This window comes from Nannobrachium achirus (genome assembly GCF_963921795.1).
Source record: "Nannobrachium achirus genome assembly, chromosome: 22".
Taxonomy (NCBI): Eukaryota; Metazoa; Chordata; class Actinopteri; order Myctophiformes; family Myctophidae; genus Nannobrachium; species Nannobrachium achirus.
Window position 1 is genome coordinate 44,831,371 of NC_137829.1, and position 24,283 is coordinate 44,855,653.

The window sequence follows — 24,283 nt, forward strand, 5'->3', positions numbered from 1 at the left end:
CCTACATTATAATTTTTACTCCCAGCACCTTATATTTATAGCATATATCGTCGTTGTCGGGTGGAAATCTTGTATGTCCAAAACCGTTCGTTTTGTATTCATCATCTATAAAATGTACTAAAATAGTGGAAACAACAGATCTACAAGCAGATCTACAAGCACACAACGCCTCGCGATTGTGTGCTTGTAGATCGGCTGTTTTCACTAGTCGTGTGCGACAGTCTTGTATGATGAAGCAGGGCTTTGCTTTACCAAAAGACGTACACATTTGAAACTTGGAGATACGAGGTTTTTGCCCGACAGTGACACTATTTTAGTGATTATGTTACGAGGAAAACGTTGAGATAATAGCCATTTTGGTTAGAACTGACTGAGAATAAATTCCAAATATTATCAAGTTATCTCGCGGCACCCCTGGACTGCTGTCGCGGCAGGTGCCCCGTTACCCACTTTGAAAACCCCTGATCTAGAGCAGTGGTTCTCAACCTTTTCAGGCCGCGACCCCCAAAATAATCATATTTTAACTGGGGACCCCCTGACGAGCACTAAGAGTTGAGGCATTACATTTTGTACAACACGGTTCTATTAAATAGCAGATCTATATGCGGTGCGAGGCGTTGACAATTTGGCCAATGTTTAATTTCTCATTTTAGAGGTATTAAAAGTTCCTTAAATCGCTTTATGTGCAGAGACCCTCATATACACTTAAACCTTATGTTGGTGTGTTTACTGTTGAGTGAGAAAACAATGTTGCAAATTACGTTAATCATCTGGGGACCCCCCAAAATAATGTGAACCACTGATCTAGTAAACCTCTCTCTTCCTTCCACGTTGGCTCTTTTCCATGGCTCTGAGCCGCCTTCTTGGGGTTCACAGTTTCCATTCGAGACATTGTTCGACAACAGCGTACATGTCGGCAGCAGGGTGCCAATTACAGAGGGAAAGTGATGTTGCTTTGCCTCGATAATTACCTTGTAATATGTTATAGTGTCTGTGTTTGATCTCTGTGAGGAACAGATGATGTTCTGCACAGTCAGTGCACCTGTCTGTTTGACTCTATACAGGCAGAGCCATGACATCTACAGCAGGGGTCTTCAATGTTTTCAGGCCAAGGACCCCTTAGTTGAGAGAGAGATGAAGCAGGGACCCCCACAGCCTGTTCATAGATTCCGTATAGTTTCATTGTTTGACAGCACAATCATCAGTGTATTTTAGATTCATGTCAATTTGTGTTTTCAGATATTTAACCACTTGAACGGTCAATACATAATAAACTTGACCTTTCACTCTGTACTTAGTCTGCTCTTTTCCCCCTCTACACCAAACCACTTTGCCGAAAATAGCCGATCTATAAGATCTATAACCCCCTGTAGCAACTCTGAGGACCCTCTAGGGGTCCTGGACCCCCTGTTGAAGACCCCTTGATCTACAGTATCTACCTCCACTGTGCGGCTTTAGAATGCAAAATACTATGGCGGTGGGTTAAACTAGGGGTTTTCAAAGTGGGTGACGGGGCACCCTGGGGTGCTGTGATGCCAGTCCAGGGGTGCCGCAAGATAATTTGATAATATTTGGAATTCATCAATATCACTACGTCAATATCACTTCACTATGCTTAGTAAAACAGACCTGATTTGCACTGTACTTGATGAGTTCTTTTATTTTTGGTGAACCAGAAATGCAAATACCCTCTTTCCATGCCATGTCTGAAGGTAGCATTCAATATAGAATTGCCTTGTCCAAACTTTCCTGAACTTGAATACAGCAGCTTATGTTGAAGGAATTGCCCTCTCTGTGTGGAAATCCATGCCGTTAAGCCACATCTCCAGTATTGACTTGGTTATGCTTAGTTCAGCGTGGTTTCACACACCGAAAATAGCAGACCTCCAAGCTCTGAGCTTGGAGGTCTGGTGTTTTCGGTGCTTCCACCAAAAGGCCCCTTTGGAAATTCCAGCCCCTGCCTCTCTAACATTCTCTGCACGTCCCTGGCGTAGAATCCCCCCATCGACGATGAATCATTGGTAGGCAGGTTTATGAACTGTCCACAGCCCACCAATGAGACGCAGAGTGAGAAGATGGGGAAATTGTGCCATCTCAGAATGAACATATAAGTGAGGAGGACCAACTATACGAAGATGGGGTTTGAAAATGGGTGAAGTGCTCCTTTTAAGAAGCGGCACAGAATAAGGCTGTGTCACTGCCGCCGCTGCCCTGCGGTGCGTGTCTTTGGTTTGGAGTTGAAGGTGTAGGCGCTATTTTTTACCGGTTAAAAAAAAATCCGGGACGACGCAAGGTCATTGCTTTTTATATTTAGCCTGTAATTGTGGTCTAATTGTGCCGTGGCTAAATGCGGGAGCTCTCACGCTAATGACTCAACGTGACGTTCGGGTTCTGCTGACACCAGAGGGAACGGAACATGGCGTCTCTTTGCGAAACCGACCGCGTTGCCATGTCTGCTTATTATAAGCGACCTTCCTTGTAAATATTGGTTGTTGTGGTAGTTGCGTTTTTTTTTTCTTCTTCCTAATGTTGTTAAACCTGTGGTTCTGAAACATCTTCCTGTCAAGGACCCCCAAATATGTATTTGTCCACAGACCCCCAATCTGAAAATATTGTGCCAGGGAAATGGGGTCCCTGGCGGTGTTTCAAAGATATTCCAAATATTTCACTTTTCATTTTTTGAGCGGTGCTAACCGCTGTTATAGACCGCTTTTTTACCAAAACTATGATGTCACAAATGATGATGACATGAGTTCGCTAGACCAATGAAACACTTCGATTCTGTTGATCTGTCCTGTCATAGTCACAGAGGCACCCGATTGGTTAACCCTGATTTAGAACGCATTTAGGCCGCGTAAAATACGTCATAGCGCGTTTAGGCCACGTAAAATACGTCATAACGCGTTTAGGCCGCGTAAAATACGTCATAAAAAATGATTGAGCGGTGCTAACCTTGAATTTCAAAATTGTAGTAGATGAATATATCACTTATAAGCGATAAAATAACCACACTTTTAGACAGACTGTGGAAAATCTTACAGGTTATAAATGATAGGCAACTAATACAAGTTTAAAATACAAATGAACAGACTTTGAAAAACTAAAATATTCATCTTCTGGCCTCTTCTCGCCTCTCTGGAGGCCTCTCTGGAGGTAAATAAGGTCACTTATCATTACACTACCACACTCTTACAAGTTACAATCCGTAGCTTGGTCAACTAACTGATGAGAAATGACGATAAAGACTTATATAGTCTGAGCAGACCTCTAGACTGACATCATACACAACAAAAACAATATTGCCATGCATGCCTATCAACACTGATTCGCGCAGGAATTAGTTTGCACCGCTCACTTGCGATTTTTTAAGATTCTTTTGGATATAGCAGATCTACAAGCTCACATGCAACACATAGCATCTCGTCTATTTTAATAGTTGATGTATATGAACTTGACGCTTCCTTTGGGCTTGTTTTTGCAGACCTGGCAACACGTGTTGGCCTGACATGATACAGTATACAGTAGTAGTTATAGTCTGTGGTGTAAAGTAACTAAGTACATTTACTTATTTAAGTATTTGTACTTTCCAATACTTTTAATTCTACTCCACTACGTCTCAGTGGCAAATATTGTACTTTTACTCCACTACATTTATTTGACAACTCACTAGTTACTTTATAGATTTTGATTATTATTACAACAAACGTACATTAACCACTTCAGCTCGCTATACATTTCGACCATTTGAAAATAGCCGATCTACAAGCTTGCGATGCGACGCATTGTGAGCTTGTAGATTTGAAAACTTGAAATAGGACATTCTGCATAATGAGTACTTTTACTTTTTGTATTTTTTTATATCAATACTTTTGTAATTTTCAAAAGATCTTCAGAAGGATTTGAAATATTTAAAGACTTGCACAAATGTTCAAGATTTTTCAAAAATAGCAGATCTACAAGCTTGCAGCGCCGCGCTGTGAGCTCGTATACCTGCTATTCTTCAGTAGTTAAAGCACAAAATAACGTGTAATAATGCGTTCCCAGTCTAAATGGGTTAAACCCCCTCCTCCCCCTATGAAGAACATTCATGGGGGGCCCGCAGTGAATCCTTGTACCCAGAGAGCCCAGGATTTGGTGCGGCAGCGCCACCCCTGCATGGGCAGGGTAAAGCGTGTTTGGTTGTACTGTGTCTAATAATGAGAGTAGTGACCACGCATGCAGGGCCGGTCTAGCCATTAACTCGGCACTGGACTGTAATCATTACAAGTTGTTTAGCCTTTTTTTCCACGCAGTTCGTTATCGAACAAACAATCTAACAAAAGGATAGAACAGTGTGTGTGTGTGTGTGTGTGTGTGTGTGACACCCTCTTTCTCTCTGTACACACACACACACACACACACACACACACACACACACACACACACACACACACACACACACACACACACACACACACACACACACACACACACACAGAGAGAGAGACGGCACTTTGGAAAGTATCGATTCGGTGGCTTGAAAATAACAAGCTAGCAGGGCGAATAAACCGGCTTTGGAAAGTGAACAAAAGCTCTCGTGAAGTGGAGGCCGGAATTAAGTATCAGCCCCCGTGAATCCCTAAATTAAATTAGCCCGAGAACATTGTAGTAGATATATACCAGTGCATGCCGCTCTCTTCCCCTCTTTTATTCTTCCCTTCTTCCCAACCTCTTTTCTTTTTTTTCCCCTCTGTGCTGGCAGCAGTTATTTTCCTCCTCTTTTTTTTTTTTGGAGGTTGCTAGGTAACTAGGAAGCTTTTTTTTTTTCTTGTTGTTTTTTTTTAATGGATGCTGGCAGTGGCGTCAGTTCAGAAAAAGCTAAGGTATGGCAACATGACTGGTGTCTTGCACGCGCGCCTTTGCACGCGTGCAAGACACCAGTCATGTTGCCATACCTTAGCAACAGGCATACATTATTTTAAGTACATTTTATTTTTTTCCCCGTTTCTACGGTTTATTGGGCTGGATATGGCAGCCTGGAACGGTTGTTCAAGTGCAGCTAAACTTGGCATGTTAGTAAACGTGACACAATTAACAATAATGCATTGCACCTGTGCAGCTGACCTGTGGAACCTGGGAATATACTATTTCGTCAAGATGGGGAGAGTACAAGTGTGGAGAATAATTATAATACCTTGTTAAAGTTAAAATGTTGCATTTGTAGTTATTTTACTGTAATTTAACAACATAATAACCAGCACAGATAGAAAAAGAGACATTCATGGATTTAATGACATTGTAATACTAAACAATAGGATCCAATAGTGATGTTAATGTGAAAAAAGAACAGGAAAACTCATTTTAACATTTTTTTAAAAGATATTTAAAAATGTTGCAAAAAAAAGCATCGCTGGGTCTTGCAGGGTTAAGACTAATCAGTGTGGCGATGATGACAGAGATGTGACTGCAACAACCTCTTGATGGCTGACGTCCTCCGCGTCCTCCCTGACAGACAGCTGTCATCCACGGTGGCGCTGCTGCCACTCAACCAGACACCGTGGGACTTCACTCAGGGGCGTCACACCAAATTCTGGGCCCTGGGTATAAGGATTCACTGCGGGCCCCCCATGAATGCTAACTATTGAAAAATAGCAGACATACAAGCTCACAGCGCGGCACTGAGTGCCACGCTTCGAGCTTGTAGATCTGCAATTTTTGAAAAAAATGTGAAAATGTGTGCAAGAATATGTTTCCATGTCAGTGGTGCTCAAACTTTTCAAACTTTTCCCATCAAGGACCACCAAGATGATATGTATTTGGCCACGGACCCCCCATATCTCAAAATATTTAGTTCCAGGGACCCCCACCAGATGCAAAGTTTTAGTTACAAATGTTCGCTTAAAAAAATACATATATTCAAAGATTTGCACACATTTTCACGACTTTTCAAAAATAGCAGATCTACAAGCTCGCTGCGCGGGACTCGGATCTACAAGCTCGCCGCGACTTCACTACCTTAAGGGCTTTGCACACAGACGCGTTTTTCGGAAAACGGACGATTTCTTTTTTTTAAAAGAAAACAATGATTCTCTATGACCTCATGCACACCGGCTCCGAAATTGCCCCTTGGCAGGTGGCTGTGGCAGTGCGTTTTTTCCCCCCCGATTGAACCCAGTTCAATGCGTCTTGTCGCATGCGGTAAAAACTCATTGACTCCTTTTATGACTCCTTTTCGGATCCGCAGTGTGGATTCCGCACAGCCTTGCACACATAGGCGATTCTAGCCTCTTCCAGCAGGGGGTGCACGACCTCTATTACCTACGACGAAAAAAATTGCGGATATTAGCGGTTTTGTAATGTTGTTTTAGCGGATTTCTGCAGTTAATTTTGTACCCAAATGTAACACAATATAAACAAAAAAAAGTGTAAAACAGGTGCTTCTTTTTCTAGACACCATATGTCTATCTATAGGATTTATTTACTTATTTTGCAGACAGAGGCAGCACAGCCAGGACATATAAAGCCAAACATCAAGTTAATCATCATTCATCAAGCAATCAAGCAGTCATTTACAGTGTCAAATAAGCATTTCACAAAAACAAATAGTAGACACATCCTTATTACACAATGAACTGCAGCCTCCGGGTTTTGGCACTTGCAAACCTTTCAATTATTTTCTGCACTTTAATTTCGTGTATTTTCTCAATCTGTAAAATGCCTATATCTGACACTCTTTTATCAGTCATGGTTGTCCGTAAATACGTTTTTAGTTGTCTCAAAGTAGAGAAACTGCGCTCATAACATAATAGACTATGCACTTGGAGGGAGTACAACAGCATTGTGTAAACAGAGATGTGTCTTTATGTACCTGTCCTCCTGAAAGCTTGCTCGGCGTTCTCAGAACCAAAGGCCCGACATGGAAAGCAGAACGCCCGGTCATGGCGCACGCTATACTCCAGCCAGGCAAAATCTTTAAACCACTCCTTTCTGAATTTGCGTTGTTTTTCGCCAGCGGCCTTTAATGGACATTCTACATCTTCTGGCTGATATGGACCCAAAGCCAAAAACTGCTTGGCTTTATCCGGGCCATGGCAAGGGTCTCTTTCATGAACAAAGTTGGCTTCATTTGGCTCCTCTGGGTCTGGGCCTGGGGTAACAACAGTTGAGTCTGGAGTGGGGCTTGCTTGCTGTGGAGGAACCGGGGCCTCGGTCTCCGGCAACGGCGAGCCTTCCACAGTGATGTCGGTGGCTGGATCACTGCTGCTGCAAGCTCCGTCCACCTCCTCTGGTTCACGTTCATTAGCATTACTGTCAGTGTCGAGTGAACCCGTGTTCACATTTCCTGATGATGAATTATCGGTTGTGGCACTGGGTTTGCTCTTTTTTATAAAGAATTGGTCAATTGTCTTTGTATTTATAGTTCGTTTCGCCATTATTGCTGCTCTGCTGCTGTATCCATATTGTTTTAGGCGGGCGGAAACAGATAAGGAAATCACGGAATTGTGGGTCATCATATCAGAGAGTCACACAGCCGGCCAGCACAGGTGTCAATCTCACAGCCCACCCACAGTGCCTGCCAAGTCTGCCAACAGCGCCGTCACCAAGCAAGCTGATAGGTCTTACATTGCAAGCAAGCAAGCTGAAATACTTGCCCCTCCACCTCTCTTTTTGCGCACATTTTACAAATCACGATCACTGTTTTATTTAATAATTATAAAATAAAGTTACATTACAAAAAAAAAAAAAAAATCAAAATGGCCGCCTGGCGGCCAAGGGGTGCACGTGCACCCTAGGACACCCCTTAAAATCGCCTATGCTTGCACACCAAATCCAATGCGTTTTTAATCATGCAGCAAACGAAAAAAACAAACTAAAAAACGCAATGGTTGAAAATCGCGCCTGTGTGCAATGCCCTTCAAAACCATACTTGCAGGGGCGTCACAAGGGGGGCGGGAAAGTGGGACTGAGTTACTAGGGCCCAAAGTGGAGGCGAGGCCTTCATTATTTTATACTTTAGCTATTGAAAAATAGCAGATATACAAGCGATATTCACAGCACAGAGTGCCGCGCTGCAAGCTTGTAGATCATGAAAATGTGTGCAACTCTTTGAATGAATGCATTTTTTTTTTTTTTTTTTTGCTTCTGGGTGGTCCCTGGAACTAAATATTTTGAGATGGGAAACCTAGGTTTTTCAAAAATCCTCAGAAGGATTTGAAATATTCAAAGACAAGCTCACGAGCTTGTAGATCTGCTATTTTTCAGTAGTTAAAGCACAAAATAATGCGTAATAATGCGTAGAACATTCCTGGGGGGCCCACAGTGAATCCTTGTACCCAGGGCCCGGAATTTGGTGCGACACCCCTGCATACTTGTAGTCCGTCGTACGCCCGTCTGCGGCGCGTTGCGAGCTTGTCGGTCGGCTGTTTCCGGAGTACGCAGTGGAGTCAATTGGGTATACCTTGGCTCCAGGGGAGAAAAAATTAAATCTACTCCTTAAAAATAAATTCACAAATGTCTCTGTGACTATCTGCATTGATTATTCTGTTATTAAATCACTTTAAACTAACTGCAATGCAAATTGGAAAAAGATTGTCGCTTTCACCAGGTATTATATTCCCCAATACACTTGTATCCCCCCTATCTTGACAAATGGTTCATTCCCCAGTTCAGCGGGGTCAGCACAGGTGCAATGTATTATTGTTAATTAGCAGCAGTGTGGCAGACAGTTGTTTACTTGTGTCTGCGGTAAAATCTACTACTGTCTACCAGTAAGACTCCCTAATCGGGAGATAAGCGACCGCCAGGTCGAATGTATACACAAATTGGCAAATAAGTGACATTTTGTGTACCGCTTTGCGTGATTTTAGGGCAAAATGTGTAGGAGCAGTGTCCAAAAATGTGTTTGTAAAGATCGGCCTGATGGCGGCGCTTTATGGGACAGATTGTAGACATACTGTGTAGCGATTTGCGTGATTTTTGGGCAAAATCTGTAGGAGCAGTGTCCAAAGATGTGTTTTGCAAGAAGCTGCCTCATAGTGGCGCTAGAAGAGGGCCATGTGAGAATTGAGGGGGTTGTGGTTTGGCAGCCAAGGAGTGTGTGTGCAAAGTGTGGCATGGATAGGGACAACGGTGGCGGAGATATGAGTCGGGTAAAAGTGTGACGTGATGTGATGGACGGACGGACGGTGGAGGTTTTGATAGTAACTGCGACATGACGGTCGCAACTACTTACCTGTTGCTAAGGTATGGCAACCTGACTGGTGTCGCGTGCATGACACCAGTCTTGTTGCCATGCCTTAGCTTTTGCTGAACTGACGCCACTGGAAGTACGACAGAGACAGAGATAAAATGGTCGCCGGTGGCCGTGCCACTTTTACAGGCGAGTCCCTGATGATCACAGGCAGTCGAGTGGGGGGGGGGGGGGGGGGGAGCGGCCACGGAAAGACCTGTCTCGTCTGCTAATGACAGCTGCCACGATGGTGGATGATGCGGGGACCGAGAGAGAGTGGACAGCGAGTGTCACTTTGATTCATACTGCGGCGATCCGATCCAAGGCCACGTGTGCGTGGCTCCTGGCGTGAGGCCTAACGGTCGTTAATATCGTCCGTTCTACTAAATGTCATTTAAAGTGCCAAGCGATGACTGTCCTTTTGTCGCTCAGTCACCCCGGGGGGGGGGGGGGGGGGGGGGGGTGCGTGCGCGAGCACACACACCCGGTGCCAGCGTTTTCTAGCGACGTTTGGACACCCCCACCCAGGGACGTGCTGGGCCCCTGATTCAGCCCGGGAAAAAGAGTTGGAGAGGCCCTCATTGCGTGCTATAGAGAGAGATCTCTCTCTATAGCGCTGCTGCTACTCAAAGATTTGCCATTTCAGATCATGACAAGTGACAAGCCAGTGGGCCAATTACTGTACTGAGTTATATTTTATCGTTGTTGGGTGGAAACCTTGTATGTCCAAAACCGTTTGTTTTGTATTTATCATTTTAAAAATGATTTAAACTAGTGAAAACAGCCGATCTACAAGCACACAACGCCTCGCACCGCGAGGCGTTGTGTGCTTGTAGATGAACCCTAGCATCCATATTCTGAGAACTTTGCCAAAACTGGCAAGCTCACAAGCTCCTCACGCTGCGAGGCTTGTAGATCGGCTATTATCGGCAAAGAGGTTTGGTGTAGAGGGGAATAAAGAGCAGTGAAAGGTCAAGTTTATTAAGTATTGACGGTTCAAGTGGTTAAATAAACACAAATTGACATGAATCCAAGTAATCAAGAACTCATGTGCGATTCCAAATCAGGTGTCATTGACGCGTGATTATGGATCCAACTGGGAAAGATGGATAACCACGCCCAGGGACTAATTTTTTAAGCTTGTGATTGGCTGAATCGGACGTAGGGAGCGCTCCGTTGAAGTCACGTTGACCACGCGAGGTGCACCAAAACCCAATTATCATTGCGTTTATCGTGCGTTTATCGTGCGCATAAATAGAACGATTGCATTCACCACGGCTTCGTAACTCGCGCGGCGCTCTGCCGGCCATGCGGCCCTGGCCCGCTGGCCTTCGCGCCGCTTGCAATGTCGTGGACAATAACTGAAAACGAGCGCTCTATGCCGTTTCCATCCATCTTTCCCAGTGGGATCCATAATCAGGCGTCATTGACTGCCGCCATTTTTCTTTTTTCTCCAAATAGTGGTTTGTATTTGTTGATGACATGTACTGTATTATTGTGTAAAATCTTGATGCAATGTCGATGAATTGAATAGATTGGACCACAGTGGAAACAAGTCCTTTTTCTGTGTCATGCTTTTAGCTTTAATGTCTGACTGTACGACAGGGACGTGCAGAGAATGTTAGAGAGGCAAGGGCTGACATTTCTAAAAGGGCCTTTTGGTGAAAATATATACCACTTGATACCACACTAATCTAAGCATAAAAAAGGCAATACTGGAGATGTGGCGTAACAGCATGGACCTCTTCACAATGAGGGCATATCTTTCAACATAAGATGCTGCATTCAAGTTCAGGAGAGTTTGGACAAGACAATTATTTTGAATGCTGCCTTCAGGTACGGCATGGCAAAGGGGGCATTTGCATTTCTTTCACGATAGTGAAAATGGCACTCATGGTCTGGAGTGGAGAGGGCACTTTTTACAGACTGTTAAAACGGCAGGGGCTCAAGCCCCCTTTCATGTTCTGTGTGCACGTGCCTGCTGTACGACGTGCTGTTTACATTTCTGACTACTAAAGTATTCACATTGGATGCCATCATAGGGTTAATGGAACTTACCAGGGTGCGTGAGCGCGCGACGTGCGTGCGGGCCTCGGCGTATGTGACGGGCGCACGTAGGATCGTTAATGTTCCGACGGCGATAAACATCTGAATCGTTCTGTTTGGCCGAGAGAAGTAAACAACGGCCGCCATTTTATAATGCCTGTGGATGAGGCATTCTGCAGCCCCCGTCTTCGCTGGCCTGCTGTGCGCGTCGTCACACAAGCCAGTGACGCGCACACAAGCCAGTGACGCGCACACCCTATAGGGCCGCAAAGCGTTATGGGTAATCTAGTGTTCTTGCTAATCTGGCGATAAAATAGTAATATTGATTATTATTTATTGGTAGAAACGCCAGGAATGCCATTTTTGCCAATTTTGATATAAAGACATTTCCAGATGTCGTTTTGGCTATTTTCGAAGCCAATGTGTTAAAAACATGCCATCGTCCCTGTTGTTTTCTCATGTGTCCCCTCTGGTCTCTCTGCAGTCCATCCGCGAGGTGACGGGCTACGTGCTGGTGGCCCTGAACCAGTTCGACTACCTGCCCCTGGAGAACCTGAGGATCATCCGAGGCACCAAGCTGTACGAGGACCGCTACTCCCTGGCCGTCTTCCTCAACTACCGGCGCGACGGCAACTTTGGCCTGCGCCAGCTGGGCCTCAAGAACCTCACAGGTAACGTGGTTCACGTTATTTTGTTTCGGAGGAGAGAGCACCGGTTGTTAATGTCCGGTCTGGTTGATATTTTTAACCGCTTAGACCAGGGGTGGACAATTTTTTTCCCCATGGGGCCACATGAACAACAGAAAATATTGTGGAGGGCCGGGCCAAAAGACAGTGCTCCCTGCAAGATGTGCTCCTCGCAAACTAAACACACCGATTTGCCATCCGACTCCGACTAAATAAATACTTAGCAGTCCAAATGTTGTTGAAAACCCGGCATTCTGCATCGACCTTTCTTTTTTTTAGCCCCTTTAGCCATTTTTGATGGGTAAGGTAAGGCAGGTCGTCTTGACAGGTGACCAGTCTGACCACCTGCTTGTTATTGAGACAACATCCAATGATCACGCACACGTGCTGATGTACGCATTGCGTCCATATGTATGTGAATAAAAAACTTCAAAATAAAAGAAATGCAGCCCATTTAGTCCATGCATGAGGTAAAATTAGAACATTTTATTTGTTTATTTTGTAATTTGCCACAAGGGCCGGTCAGAGTGAACCAAAGGGCCGCATAATGCCACGGTCTGGCTTAGTTCATAATATAGCATACGTGGTTGACTGGAGTCCCTCAGGGCTCTATACTAGGTCCACTATTATTTCCCTCTACGCCTAATTAGTCTAGTAATTCTAGGAAAAAAATCCACTCAGGTTGGAAAAAATTGTGTTATTTAGTTTCTCAACTGATTCTGACAGGTAATTAGGTCTACTAGCCAGGATAAAAAATCTACCATAATCTGCTCACTGCAAATACCCACAGTGGCCAAATCAAGTTGGGCTCCCATCGACTTTCTATACAGGAGGAAAATACCCAGAAAAAAATCTGCTTTAAGTAGGATGTGAGGGGTCTAACTAGGGGTTTGTCATGATGCTGAATCCATTGCAAGCATTTGTTTTGCACAAAAAAACATTCCTTGGACTAAAAATGGCCCCAGAAAATGATGGTTTAGTGATGAAAAGTGATGAGTCATCACTTTTCATCAGTTTTGTGGGCGTTTTCTGGGGCCAATGAATGTTTTTTGTGCAAAACAAATGCTTGCAATGGATTCAGCATCATGACAAACCCCTAGTTAGACTCCTCACATCCTACTTAAAGCAGATTTTTTTTCTGGGTATTTTCCTCCTGTATAGAAAGTCGATGGGAGCCCAACTTGATTTGGCCACTGTGGGTATTTGCAGTGAGCAGATTATGGTAGATTTTTTATCCTGGCTAGTAGACCTAATTTCCTGTCAGAATCAGTTGAAAAACTAAATAACACAATTTTTTCCAACCTCAGCTTTATTTTTACTGGACTAAATCTGGGAACCCATCATTTATATATATATATATATATATATATATATACCGTAAATCACCAATTAGTAGCCCGGGCGTTTATTTCGCAAAATGGGGTCGGACCCCGGGCGCTTAAAAGGGACCAGGCGGCTATTGGTAACAGGCTTTTATTTATTTTGGCACTGGCCAGTACTGGGCCATTATTTGGTTAATTTTTCTTTCTCAAACTATATAATAGGGGTAATAATCAAAATGTTATAATAAATGTTATAATTATAATTATTATTATTACCCTAATTGTTATGAACACCCAGAAAATAGCACATTGCGATCTATTAGACCAAACCTCATTTAAAAAATATCTAGAGTGTATGAAAGCCTTTTAAAACATATATACTATTATTTATACTAAGGGAATCTTTCTCCAAAATAATCAATTACCGCATGCCAGCAAATCTAGGTCTGTAGTCAAAGAGTCAACGACCCAATTAGCGCAGAAGTCCTGCAGCTGGTGCTGGACTGGACTCGCTGAAGCTGAACACTGAACAGCTCCACTATCCTGACATTAAAATATTATGGTATTGCATTATGATTAAGCCTTCTGCATTCCCCTTGAACCTCAAAATAATGGATTACTTCTTCAAAATGCGGACTGGATAAAAAGAGGCAGCAACAGTAGGTAATGATTTATTCTTTATTGTCTTTATTGGCCAGTCTTTCTCCATCACAACGTTTTGCCATTAAAGTAGGCCTACTCACGCAAACTTTGCATTGTAGCAACGTTTTAGACAGTAATGAATGATGGTCAGTGCGCAGAGAGCGGCAGACTCCTTTTTTCCTCTCTCTTTTTTTGGTGTCCTTTGGCAATCTGTTCCCCCGAGTGCGTCCTGCGCGTCATGGTAGCGCAGCACTGGGCTGTGCACCATACATTTGGCTTAGAGTTAGAAGTGTCTGTCCACAGGGCTGTGAGCTTGTAGATTTGCTGTTTTCAGCGCACTATACCGTCATGCAACATATGACCCGTAGCAACGCACAGCGAGTGCGGTGCGTTGCGACGTGCTGTCACAGCACTGCTGTGAGCTTGTAGATTTGCTGTTTTCAGCGCACCACTGCCATGCAACATAAATGACCAGTTAAGTTAAATAAATAGCAAATAATACCAAACAACCAAACAAATAATAGCCCGGGCTCTTACATAAAACCTAATAGGGATAATATTAATTGCAAATAACGGCCCAGGCGCTTATACGAACCTTGCGCTTATTTGAAACAGGCGTTTATTGCGCAAAATGGGGTCAGACCCCCGGCGGATATATGGAACCCGGCGGCAGTTTGCCACCAGGCGATTAATTGGTGATTTACGGTATATATATATATATATATATATATATATATAGATTTTTTTATTTTTTTTTTTATTTTTTTTTCAAGTAAATGGCCTCAATAACAGAAATCAGCTCTGGCTGCAACCCATTATGCTAATTTCCAGCTACTTCCTGCTCAAGGGTCCTTAAAGTATCACATTAGAAATGTGCAGATACCCGCTATACACTTAAACTGTATGTTGGTTTGTTTACTGTTGAGTGAGAAAACAACGTTGCACATTAAGCTAATCGTCTGGGGACCCACCAAAATAATTTGGCGACCCCTCTGGGGGTCCCGACCCACAGGTTGAGAACCACTGAGCTACAGTACACTTGGTTATCATCACTGCCAGTGCAGCTGAGATCATTCCACCTGAACCAGTACTGGCTACATCTTGGGGCGGCGGCGGCAACATTTGTGGAGTGAAATGTTGTGTGTTTCTTGTCTCAGTCCATCATCACAGGCCTTGTTCTTTGTGCTTTGTGTTGTCAAGCAGACACAGAACAGCGTGTAAAGCAGCTAGAGCAATACATTAATAAGGTGTCTTTTTTATGTTAAGCAAATTGTCCTGTTTGGCTCGACTACAAAGAGAGACGACGGTCGGGCGCTTCTTTGGAGTGTCCTTACGGTTGTACACGCCGACTGTTCTTTGATAGAGAGGACATGAGTATATCGACATAACCTCCTTGAATCAATTAGAAATCACTGTGTTTTCATTCTTTTATGATTCTCAATCTTCTAGCGTTCAGAGCCCAGAGAGTCTTGAATGCTCCCAACACAATGACTGCAATCAAGAGCAAAATGCAAACCTGATTGAAAACAGAACCACAGTACATTTCTGTGGTCAGATCAATGGGCACATTGGTAAAAGTCCTGGTAGTTTAGAAGGCTATTTGAGGATCTTTTGCTTTCACTTTTCCCATGTTGATTTCGTCGACTAAAACTATGACAAAAAAAATGTTTGTCGACTGCGTTTTTTCACTGACGAAAACAGGCGGGGCTTAGAATAGAGCTCTTGAAAATCCGACCAATTGGTTGCCTGGTAGACCGGTCTGGCCCCAAGCACTGGGTGGGCGTTTTGCAGAAACAAAAGAGAGGAAGAGCTAATTAGTGTCTGTCAATCACCGATTGGCCCTTCCACTTTTTGGTTTCTGCAAAACATCCACCCAGCAGTTGGTGCCAGACAGGTCTGCAGAGGACTGTGAATTCACGTGACCGGAATGCTTTGCCAGGCTAGTCAGTTGGGTTTAAGTGGTTAAATCAAGTCAACTTTTACATCCACCAAATGAAAACGACTATTTAATTTTACGGTGGCATTACTGGAACCCAGTTAGCTCTAAAGATAACGACAGCCATGTATGTTTACACCATGGAGTTCGTTCCAGCCGCTGGAATCAAGATTTTAATTTTTGTCGAAAATTGTCAAATAACTGTAAAACTATAACAATACTGTCGTGGTTGCTTATGGGCAATCACGTTAAATAGCAAAAAAAAAAAAAAACGACACAAATAGCAGGTCTACAAGCTCACAGCGCGTCAAATGGCGATGTGTTGTGAGAGATTGTAGTGGGCTTTTATAGAGAATACAAGATGGGAAGAGGGAGAAAGATAAGACTCGAGTTAACCCTGCAAGACCCGAATTAATTTCTACTTGCCAAAAAAAAAAAAAAAAGTCCTAATCACAAGAAAATGTAATGTTAAAAAATTAATAATGTTTTTGTAAGATTTTATAGCCATAAATCATAAATCATGCTCTAATTTGCATTTTGCAGTTTTCACAATAATAACATAATACATGTTCTAGACATTCTAATGATCACGAAAAAAAATATTACAGGCATTTTACTTATGTTTTAGTGAGGAATAGCGAGATAAAAAGTGAGATGTTGTTCGTCCAGACTGGAATTTCAACTTCTCTGGGACTCTGGGAGGTGTGAATGTCAGCCTCTGTGGGGGGTATTTATATGCAAATATCGTGGCCAATGGCATTGTAATACTAAACAATAGGATTTAATGGTGATGTTAATGTGAAAAAAGAACAGGAAAACTAATTATAACATTTAAAAAAAAATGATTTAAAAAATGTTGCCAAAAAGCAACGCTGGGCCTTGCAGGGTTAATAAATTCAACAATTTACTGCAAAAGTTTAGTTTTTTCCTCCCACACGTGGGAACGGCACAGAGTAAGCAGCAGTGGGTCTCCTCCCCCCCCCCCCCCCCCCAGCCCTCCTCCCTGCTCCAGATGTTGCTGTAATGATCTGCTTTTGCTTCCCCCTGACATCGAGGGACTGGCGGATGCATTCTTCACGCAAACTCGCAGAGTGCCGTTATCATCTTTTGTCATTTTCACCTCTCGCTCTCCTCCCGCCTGCTCGTCCCCCGTGTGATTCCCCTGTCTGATTCTCAACCCACTCAACTTTCATGCCAAGCCTATTTTCTTCGGAAAGGAACTAAGGCACACTGTTGTGGAGGAGGGAAGGAGTGAGTGAGCAGAAAGCGTGAATAGATGCTGAGAAATGCTCGTCTTTTCTTGCTGAGGCACTCCAACCCGGTGCTGTCAGGACCACCTCGGGGCTCCGTGACTCAGAGGTCAGTGGGTGGTTAAGCTCGTCTACGGATAATAATGATAATAAACTTTATTTGTGTGCTTTATTTGAAGCAGAGGAGATTTCTGAGCCACAGAAATAGGCCTGACTATTTTGTGTGGCGCTCTCTGCGGCCAGAGCTTGGAGGCATTCTGTCTTATTCACTAAGTCAGGGTTAGGGTTAGGGTTAGGGTCATTGTTTCTGTAGATGATGTATAGTTAGTTTACGTCATGGTTCACCTCTGTCGGCAGACATCAGCGTAGAGAAACAAATTCAGTCTTTGGATGGCAAAATGCAATTTTTTCCTCCTACAGGTTTGTTGTTCAATGGGTACACGGCGTATTTCCCACGCTAACACCTCATCTGCACTGCACGCGAGTGAGCGACACAACGCGAAATACTGTCCGCATTCTGGAGCGTCGGTCATTGCGTTGCGACGTAGCCTGAACCAATCAAATAAATGCCTGAACCAATCAAATAAATAAATAATAATATAAAGTGTTTGGGGGGGGCGGGACATGGCCATTTACCTCTATGGACGTCGCCGCGAAACCTCGCTCAAATAAAGGCTCGGCGAGCGAAAACAGGAGGGGTGGACGACGTCGCGGTACGATGCGTTGTCGCTCGCGGTAGGTCAGGACGCACCCGTTGAAACAAATGTATTTTAATGAGATTTCATCGCTCGCGTCGCATCGCATCGCGGGTAGTGCGGATGAGCTGTAAGAAAGGCAAGTAGGGGGAATCTGGCCCTGGGAATGATACAGCATCAACTCTTTTCGAGCTTTTTAAACACATTGCTTGATCGAAAGCCATGCATTGCTGTGAAATCCAGTGTCCTCAGAATGTGCCCAGAAAACGTTTTGTGTAGTAACACGTGTGGGTGCAGCTAGAGCTTCGCACTCGGCGTGTCTCACTCTGTGCTAGCAGCAGTGCAAACGTTTGCACTGCTGAGTCCCACACAGATGGTGTTACAGTACATGTACTGTAAACACACAGACCTGGTTCTGTTTAGTGTAGCGGTGGAAACAATAAGCGAGGCGTGATTTAAGCCATTTAGGCCCAGTATTATTGAATGCTTTAACTATTGAAAAATAGCAGATATACAAGCTCACAGCGCGGCACCGAGTGCCGCGCTGCGAGCTTGTAGATCTGCTATTTTTGAAAAATCATGAAAATGTGTGCACATTTTTCAATAATATATTTTTCAAAGTTAACTTTTGTAACTCAAATCTCTGCTTCTGGGAGATCCCTGGAACAACATATTTTGAGATGGGGGTCCAAATAAATGTAATTTAATTGGGGGTCCTTGACATGAAAAAGTTTGAGAACCACTGATTTAGAGGAAGGATTTAGAAGTCGGGTCAAAGATATTCAAAGACTTGTACACATTTTTAAAAAAAAGATAGCAGAAATACAAGCTCACAGCGCGGCTGCGAGCTTGTAGATCTTGTAGATCTTTTTCAATAGCTAAAGCATAAAATAATGGTTAAAGTGGTTAAAATCTAACGCGACTCGGGCGCATTCCCGGTTTTTGAGAGTTAAAGAGTGGATGTGAACTGACACTCAGCAGATGATCTGAGAGATACGACGTACGTGCAGTAATCACTTGCTGGATGCATCTGGAAAGCATGATTATTATGGTGTGTGCATTTTTTCACTGCATGGCAGCATATTACTCTCCCTTCCTTTACTTTTTACTGTACATTCTCTCTCTCTCTCTCTCTCTCTCTCTCTCTCTCTCTCTCTCTCTCTCTCACACATTGAATAATTCATTCAGGCCGTCCTCATTGTTCTCTTCATCTGTTTCTTCTTGGAGAGCCCATGCAGGACTCTGCAGGAGTCAGAGAAAAAGGAGAAGCAACAGACACGCGTGTGTTGCAGTGGTGGAAAATGTACTCACATTCTTTGCTTAAGTAAAAGTATCTGCAATGTAGATGAACTCTGTTACAAGTAAAAGTCCGGGATTCCAAATCGACTTGAATAAAAGTACGGAAGTATTGGCATCAAAATGTACTTAAAGTGATCCCTGAATAGTAAGCCATGTAGGCCTTAATATGTTATAATAACCCTCTTTAACCAAAATATACCGTTTAATACACTTAGAATGTCTTCCTTTGAGAGAGTTCAGAACATAGAACTTTGAAAGTTCTATGTTCAACCCATAGATAGATAGATAGATAGATAGATACCTTTATTATCCCAAGGGGGAAATTTAGTTGTCCAGTTGTAGCACAGCAGTATACAGTTATTTACAAAGTTACAGAGAAGTAGGAAAAAATAGATAAGAGTAAAAACAAGAGCAGTACAGTACCAAAAAAGAGAAGGTGCATCAATAGAGGGGGCGAATTAAATATAAGTATATATACATAAAGTGTCTTACAAAAAGAGACCAAAGCAGTCAATGCTAGTTAGTGCAACAAGTATCTCACTGTCATTGTTAAACAAGACACATACTCAGAAACTACCAACACAACCTAATAGTGCAATGTCGAAAAACAGTGCGAAAAAAACAACAGAAACAGCTCAGAGCAGAAGAAACTAGGCAGCGTGTCACCGCAAGACGCACATGAGCACTCTCCCTGGAAGGTCCTTAGAGGTCAAAGTCAATACAGCAATAGTTCCAACTTAACTCATTGAGTGCCAATCCCGAACTAGTTCGGCTTTATTATCGTATCGCAGAGTGCCGATCCCGAACAAGTTCGGCTTTAAAAAAAAAAAAAAAAATGAAACATTTTTTTTTTAATTTTTTTTTTTTTTTTTGGACCCCATCAAATCTGGTGAACATGATTTCAATCGCGATTTTGCATGTTCCACCCCCATACAACCCCATCTAACATACAGGGCAGCCATGTTTGTTTACATAATGGCGATTATCTCAAGAATGCCTGAACGGATTTCCAATCGGATTTTTTTGTTTGAAAGCTGTGAACAAACTGCACAAATCCACTCCAATGCAATCCAGGATTGCATTGGATTTTTTAGAGCTAATTCTTCTCTGTTTTTTCCCCATGCATGAGGTGTGCAAGGTTTAATCATGGCTAAGTTGACGAAAATAATTCTTCTAAAATGCTTGGTAGCCAATAGCTAACTTCAAGCTAACTTCATCCTCTTCCTGTACATGCACAAAGGAAAGTGTTCTGGCAAGTCATGGCTGCAGGGCTTCTGCATATACCAGCATATCTCTATGGGATTTTCTATGGCCACTGGGCGCCCTCTAGTGGTGAAAGGGGTGGCACTAAATGAGTTAATAGTGCAAAGTAAAAAAAAAAAAAAACAGTGCGAAAAAACAAAACAATAACAGCTCAGAGAAGAAGAAACTAGGAAGCATGTCACCGCAAGACGCACATGAGCACTTTCCCTGGAAGGTCCTTAGAGGTCAAAGTCAATACAGCAATAGTTCCGTCAGTCTAAGTTAGGAAGGAAGTCCTTTTCATTCGTCCGTTATGTGTCTCGTTGTACAGCTTAAGGGCAGCCGGTACAAAGGATTTTCCTAATCTCTCGCATCTCCGTCCTGGGTAGGCAAAGCGGTCGTTTCCTCTCTTACTCCAGTAGCTGGTGATCTCAAGATGGAGGGGGTGGGAGGAGTTCTCCAAGATGGAGTCCAGCTTCCTCGCTGATCGCACCCTGGTTACTTCCTCCACCCCCTGCAGAGAGGACCCAACGACAGAGCCTGCTTTCCTCACCAGTCTGTTTAGGTTTAACGTGTCACCTGCTCTGTTGTTGCCACCCCAGCATGTTATACCAAAGAAGAGGACACTTGCCATGACAGACTGGTAGAACATCTGTAACATCCTTTTGCACACACCAAACGATCTCAGTCTTCTCAGGAGGAACAGCTTGCTTTTCCCCTTGCTGTGAATTGCCTGCGCGTTGTCCGACCAGTCCAGTGAACTATTCAGGTGTACTCAGAGGAATTTGTAGTTATCCACGAACTCAACCACCTCTCCGTTAATGGTGCTTGGCACCGGGGGGACTCTCTTGGAAGTACGGAAGTCCACCACCATCTCCTTGGTCTTGCTTGAGTTGAGCCTGAGATGGTTAGCCTCGCTCCACTGCACAAAGTCCCTAACCACACCATCGTGCTCAGCCGTGTTGTCACCCGAGATCTTGCTGACCACCACATTATCATCTGAGAACTTCTGCAGATGACAGGTCTTGGAATTGAAGCGGAAGTCCGATGTATAGAGAGTGAACAGGAAGGGTGAGAGCACAGTTCCCAGGCTCCCCCATGGGGGGAGCCTGCCGCTGAGTGATGACGTATGTAAATGCATTTTGGCTGGCCGGCCCATAGGGTTAATATGGAACGTCAAAACAACGTTCTCTTTACAATATTTAAAACATTGTCTTGAAGCTCAGATTAACTGTAGTTAGTAGTTTGGTTCTTTTCTGTTCTGTTCATATCAAGTAGGGTGTTTTGACGTGCTTGTAAAGTGCTTAATTCAACATCTAAAAGTGTTTACACCGCCATTTTAAATGGGCCCGTCCACCCAAAATGCATTTACATACGTCATCACTCAGCGGCAGACAGTGCAATGGCTCCCCCCATGGGTTGAACATAGAACTTATTTCTCTCAAAGGAAGACATTTTAAGTGTATTAAACGGTATATTTTGGTTAAAGAGGGTTATTATAACATATTAAGGCCTACATGGCCTACTATTCAGGGATCACTTTAAAGTACCAAAAGTAAAAGTGCAAAATGTTTGAAAATAGCAGATCTACAAGCTGCAATTGTCAAACAGCCCTAGGTATAAAATAGGGCTAAAGTGGTTCATGTATGTTTTATAATATTATAATTTATATCTGCAAAGTAACAACATAATAATAACTGAAGTTTTCAAAATGTTGTGGAGTAAAAGTACAATGTTTGGATCCGAGATGTAGTGGAGTAGAGGTAACAATATTGGAAATTATACTCAAGTAAAGTACAAATAACTCAAATGTACAGTACTTAAGTAAATGTACTAAGTTACTTTAAACCGCTGCTCATCTGCTATGCTCCGTCTTGTTGTGTTTGGCAGTTTTGTACCTTGGGAACGACGTTATATGGCTATTCTTTCCTCTCTTTTTTTCCCCTCCCAGCTCGGTCCTTTTCGTTGTTGTAGGGCCAGGTTTGGCCCAGCTAGCACTGGTGGCGTGGGTGCAACACTGGCACACACTGGCGCGCCAGGCTGCTGTTTGAAGTGCCATCCGTGGCCTCCGGCCATGAAGTGGAGGGGAAGTTGTGGCCTGAATATGCTCTTCCTCCTTGCTTCCTCTCGCGCACACGCTCGCTCGCTCACTCACGCACACACACACACACACACACACGCACACACACACACACACACACACACACACACACACACACACACACACACACACACACACACACACACACACACACACACACACAATCCTCCAGTCTTTTTTTTGTTGGTGTTTGGCGGTAGAATAGAAAAGTATAAAAAGTGTTTATAGAACACAAACGTTTCCTATTGTGAGGATATTGTGCTTTAGTTAGGCCAGCAAAAAAGACGAGAGAGGAGGAAATAAAATGGATTTACTGGATTTAATGGATCATAGCAGTCAGTGAGTTAAAGGAGCGAGAAACCCCACCTCTTTATTTGTTTTATGAATTCAGAATATGAAAAGCAATCTAAAATGTTGGAGTGGTTTCTAAAATGTAGGAGTGGTTTCTAAAATGTAGGAGTGGTTTCTAAAATGTAGGAGTGGTTTCTAAAATGTAGGAGTGAATAGATGAGCCACCTCACGCGGAACTAATGGTACGCCGAGAGCAAATATGTAATGAGTGGCGCCAAATATTTATTTTCTACCCAGAAACTGGAAGAACACAGAAATAGCTACAGAAACAGCAGAAAGCTCTGAATCAACAAGCCTATGGGCAAATTGAGCCATATCATTGCTCCCTATCACAAGTGACTCATTGATATTATATATATTTATAGAAACAGTGATTTTGCGTTTCATGACTCTTTAACACCTTCTAAGCCACGGGGAGCCCCTTAATGTTAAAACCGCACTATATCGCACATCCCCCCAGGGACTCTCAGCCACGTCGTACATTCCCGGACTTTGTCTTTAAAACCGGAATAAAAGCTTTTGATCCGAAAATCGGCGATCGTCTTACCTTCCCTAGTCACCACTCGTGCACTGATAGCTCATGCAGACCGTGCATGAAGCAGAGGTGACGTCAGCGCCTCTCCTTCTCCAAGGCTACTCCCAGCCATCCGTTTGCTGTCTGCACACTCGAGCTCCTACAGCAGCCATGCTTGGGGCTATGCTAGCGAAACTTTTCAGTTCTGTTCTTCAGTCACACATGGACTATTTGCGGGGACATTTACGTGAAAGGATCGCGCACGCGAAACGCACGGGGACATCGACGATCGGCCAAAACCCCCATTCTATCCCAACGGAAATCGAGAAAATCATGGTGAGTTACTGGCCTGGGGGAAAAAAAAAAAGAAAAAACAGCGGCGCTGTTCAAGATGGAGGGGCTGCGGGGTCATGTTTATAAACATAATATTATGTCTCAGATCACAATACAATAATAGAAATTTCACGGCTAATCTACCAACCACCATTCTATTTCGGACGTCAAGGTGTTAAGTTCAAGAACCCCCATTTTTCTTTTCTTCCCTTAAGGCCCTCTTACATCTAACAACTTCTAAAAGATTTCTCAGTCGTAATAAAGTCGCGGCGCGCTCCTGTGATTCGGTCGTTAAATGTGAGGTAGTGTTCTGACTTTACCCCAACTTGAGAGCCAGATTCTGTTACGAGAATATCAAACTGGTTTAATATTTTCACAAATCGGGGCTGAGTCTGAATGAATACAATGACGTAACCAAAACAGAACTAGCCAAAAGCCAAGCCATTCATTCCCCAAGACGCTGAGCTGCCTGAGCTGAGCTGCCTACTACGACAGCCCTTTATTCGTTAATTCTCTGCGTTTCCATTATTCCAAACATTCAACGTTGATAATAAGTTGATAGGATCGATCTGCGCCGGCTAGACTGAGAGGAGAGAACGAGAGAGGAGAGGGCTGAGGGAGGAAGGCAGAGCTCGGTGTGTGTGTGTGTGCACTGCAT

The 24,283-nt window shown here is 43.5% G+C and overlaps 1 protein-coding gene across 1 annotated transcript in view; it reads left to right on the forward strand.

Annotated features, from left to right (window-relative positions):
• Nucleotides 1-24,283, forward strand: part of erbb4b (erb-b2 receptor tyrosine kinase 4b) — a gene marked incomplete at both ends in the record, with an annotated part of 423,596 nt that overhangs the window by 35,511 nt on the left and 363,802 nt on the right. The window contains one exon of the mRNA XM_080752915.1: nucleotides 11,739-11,925. Coding sequence (XP_080609041.1) covers nucleotides 11,739-11,925 — 187 coding nt within the window. The remainder of the gene's footprint in view (nucleotides 1-11,738; nucleotides 11,926-24,283) is intronic.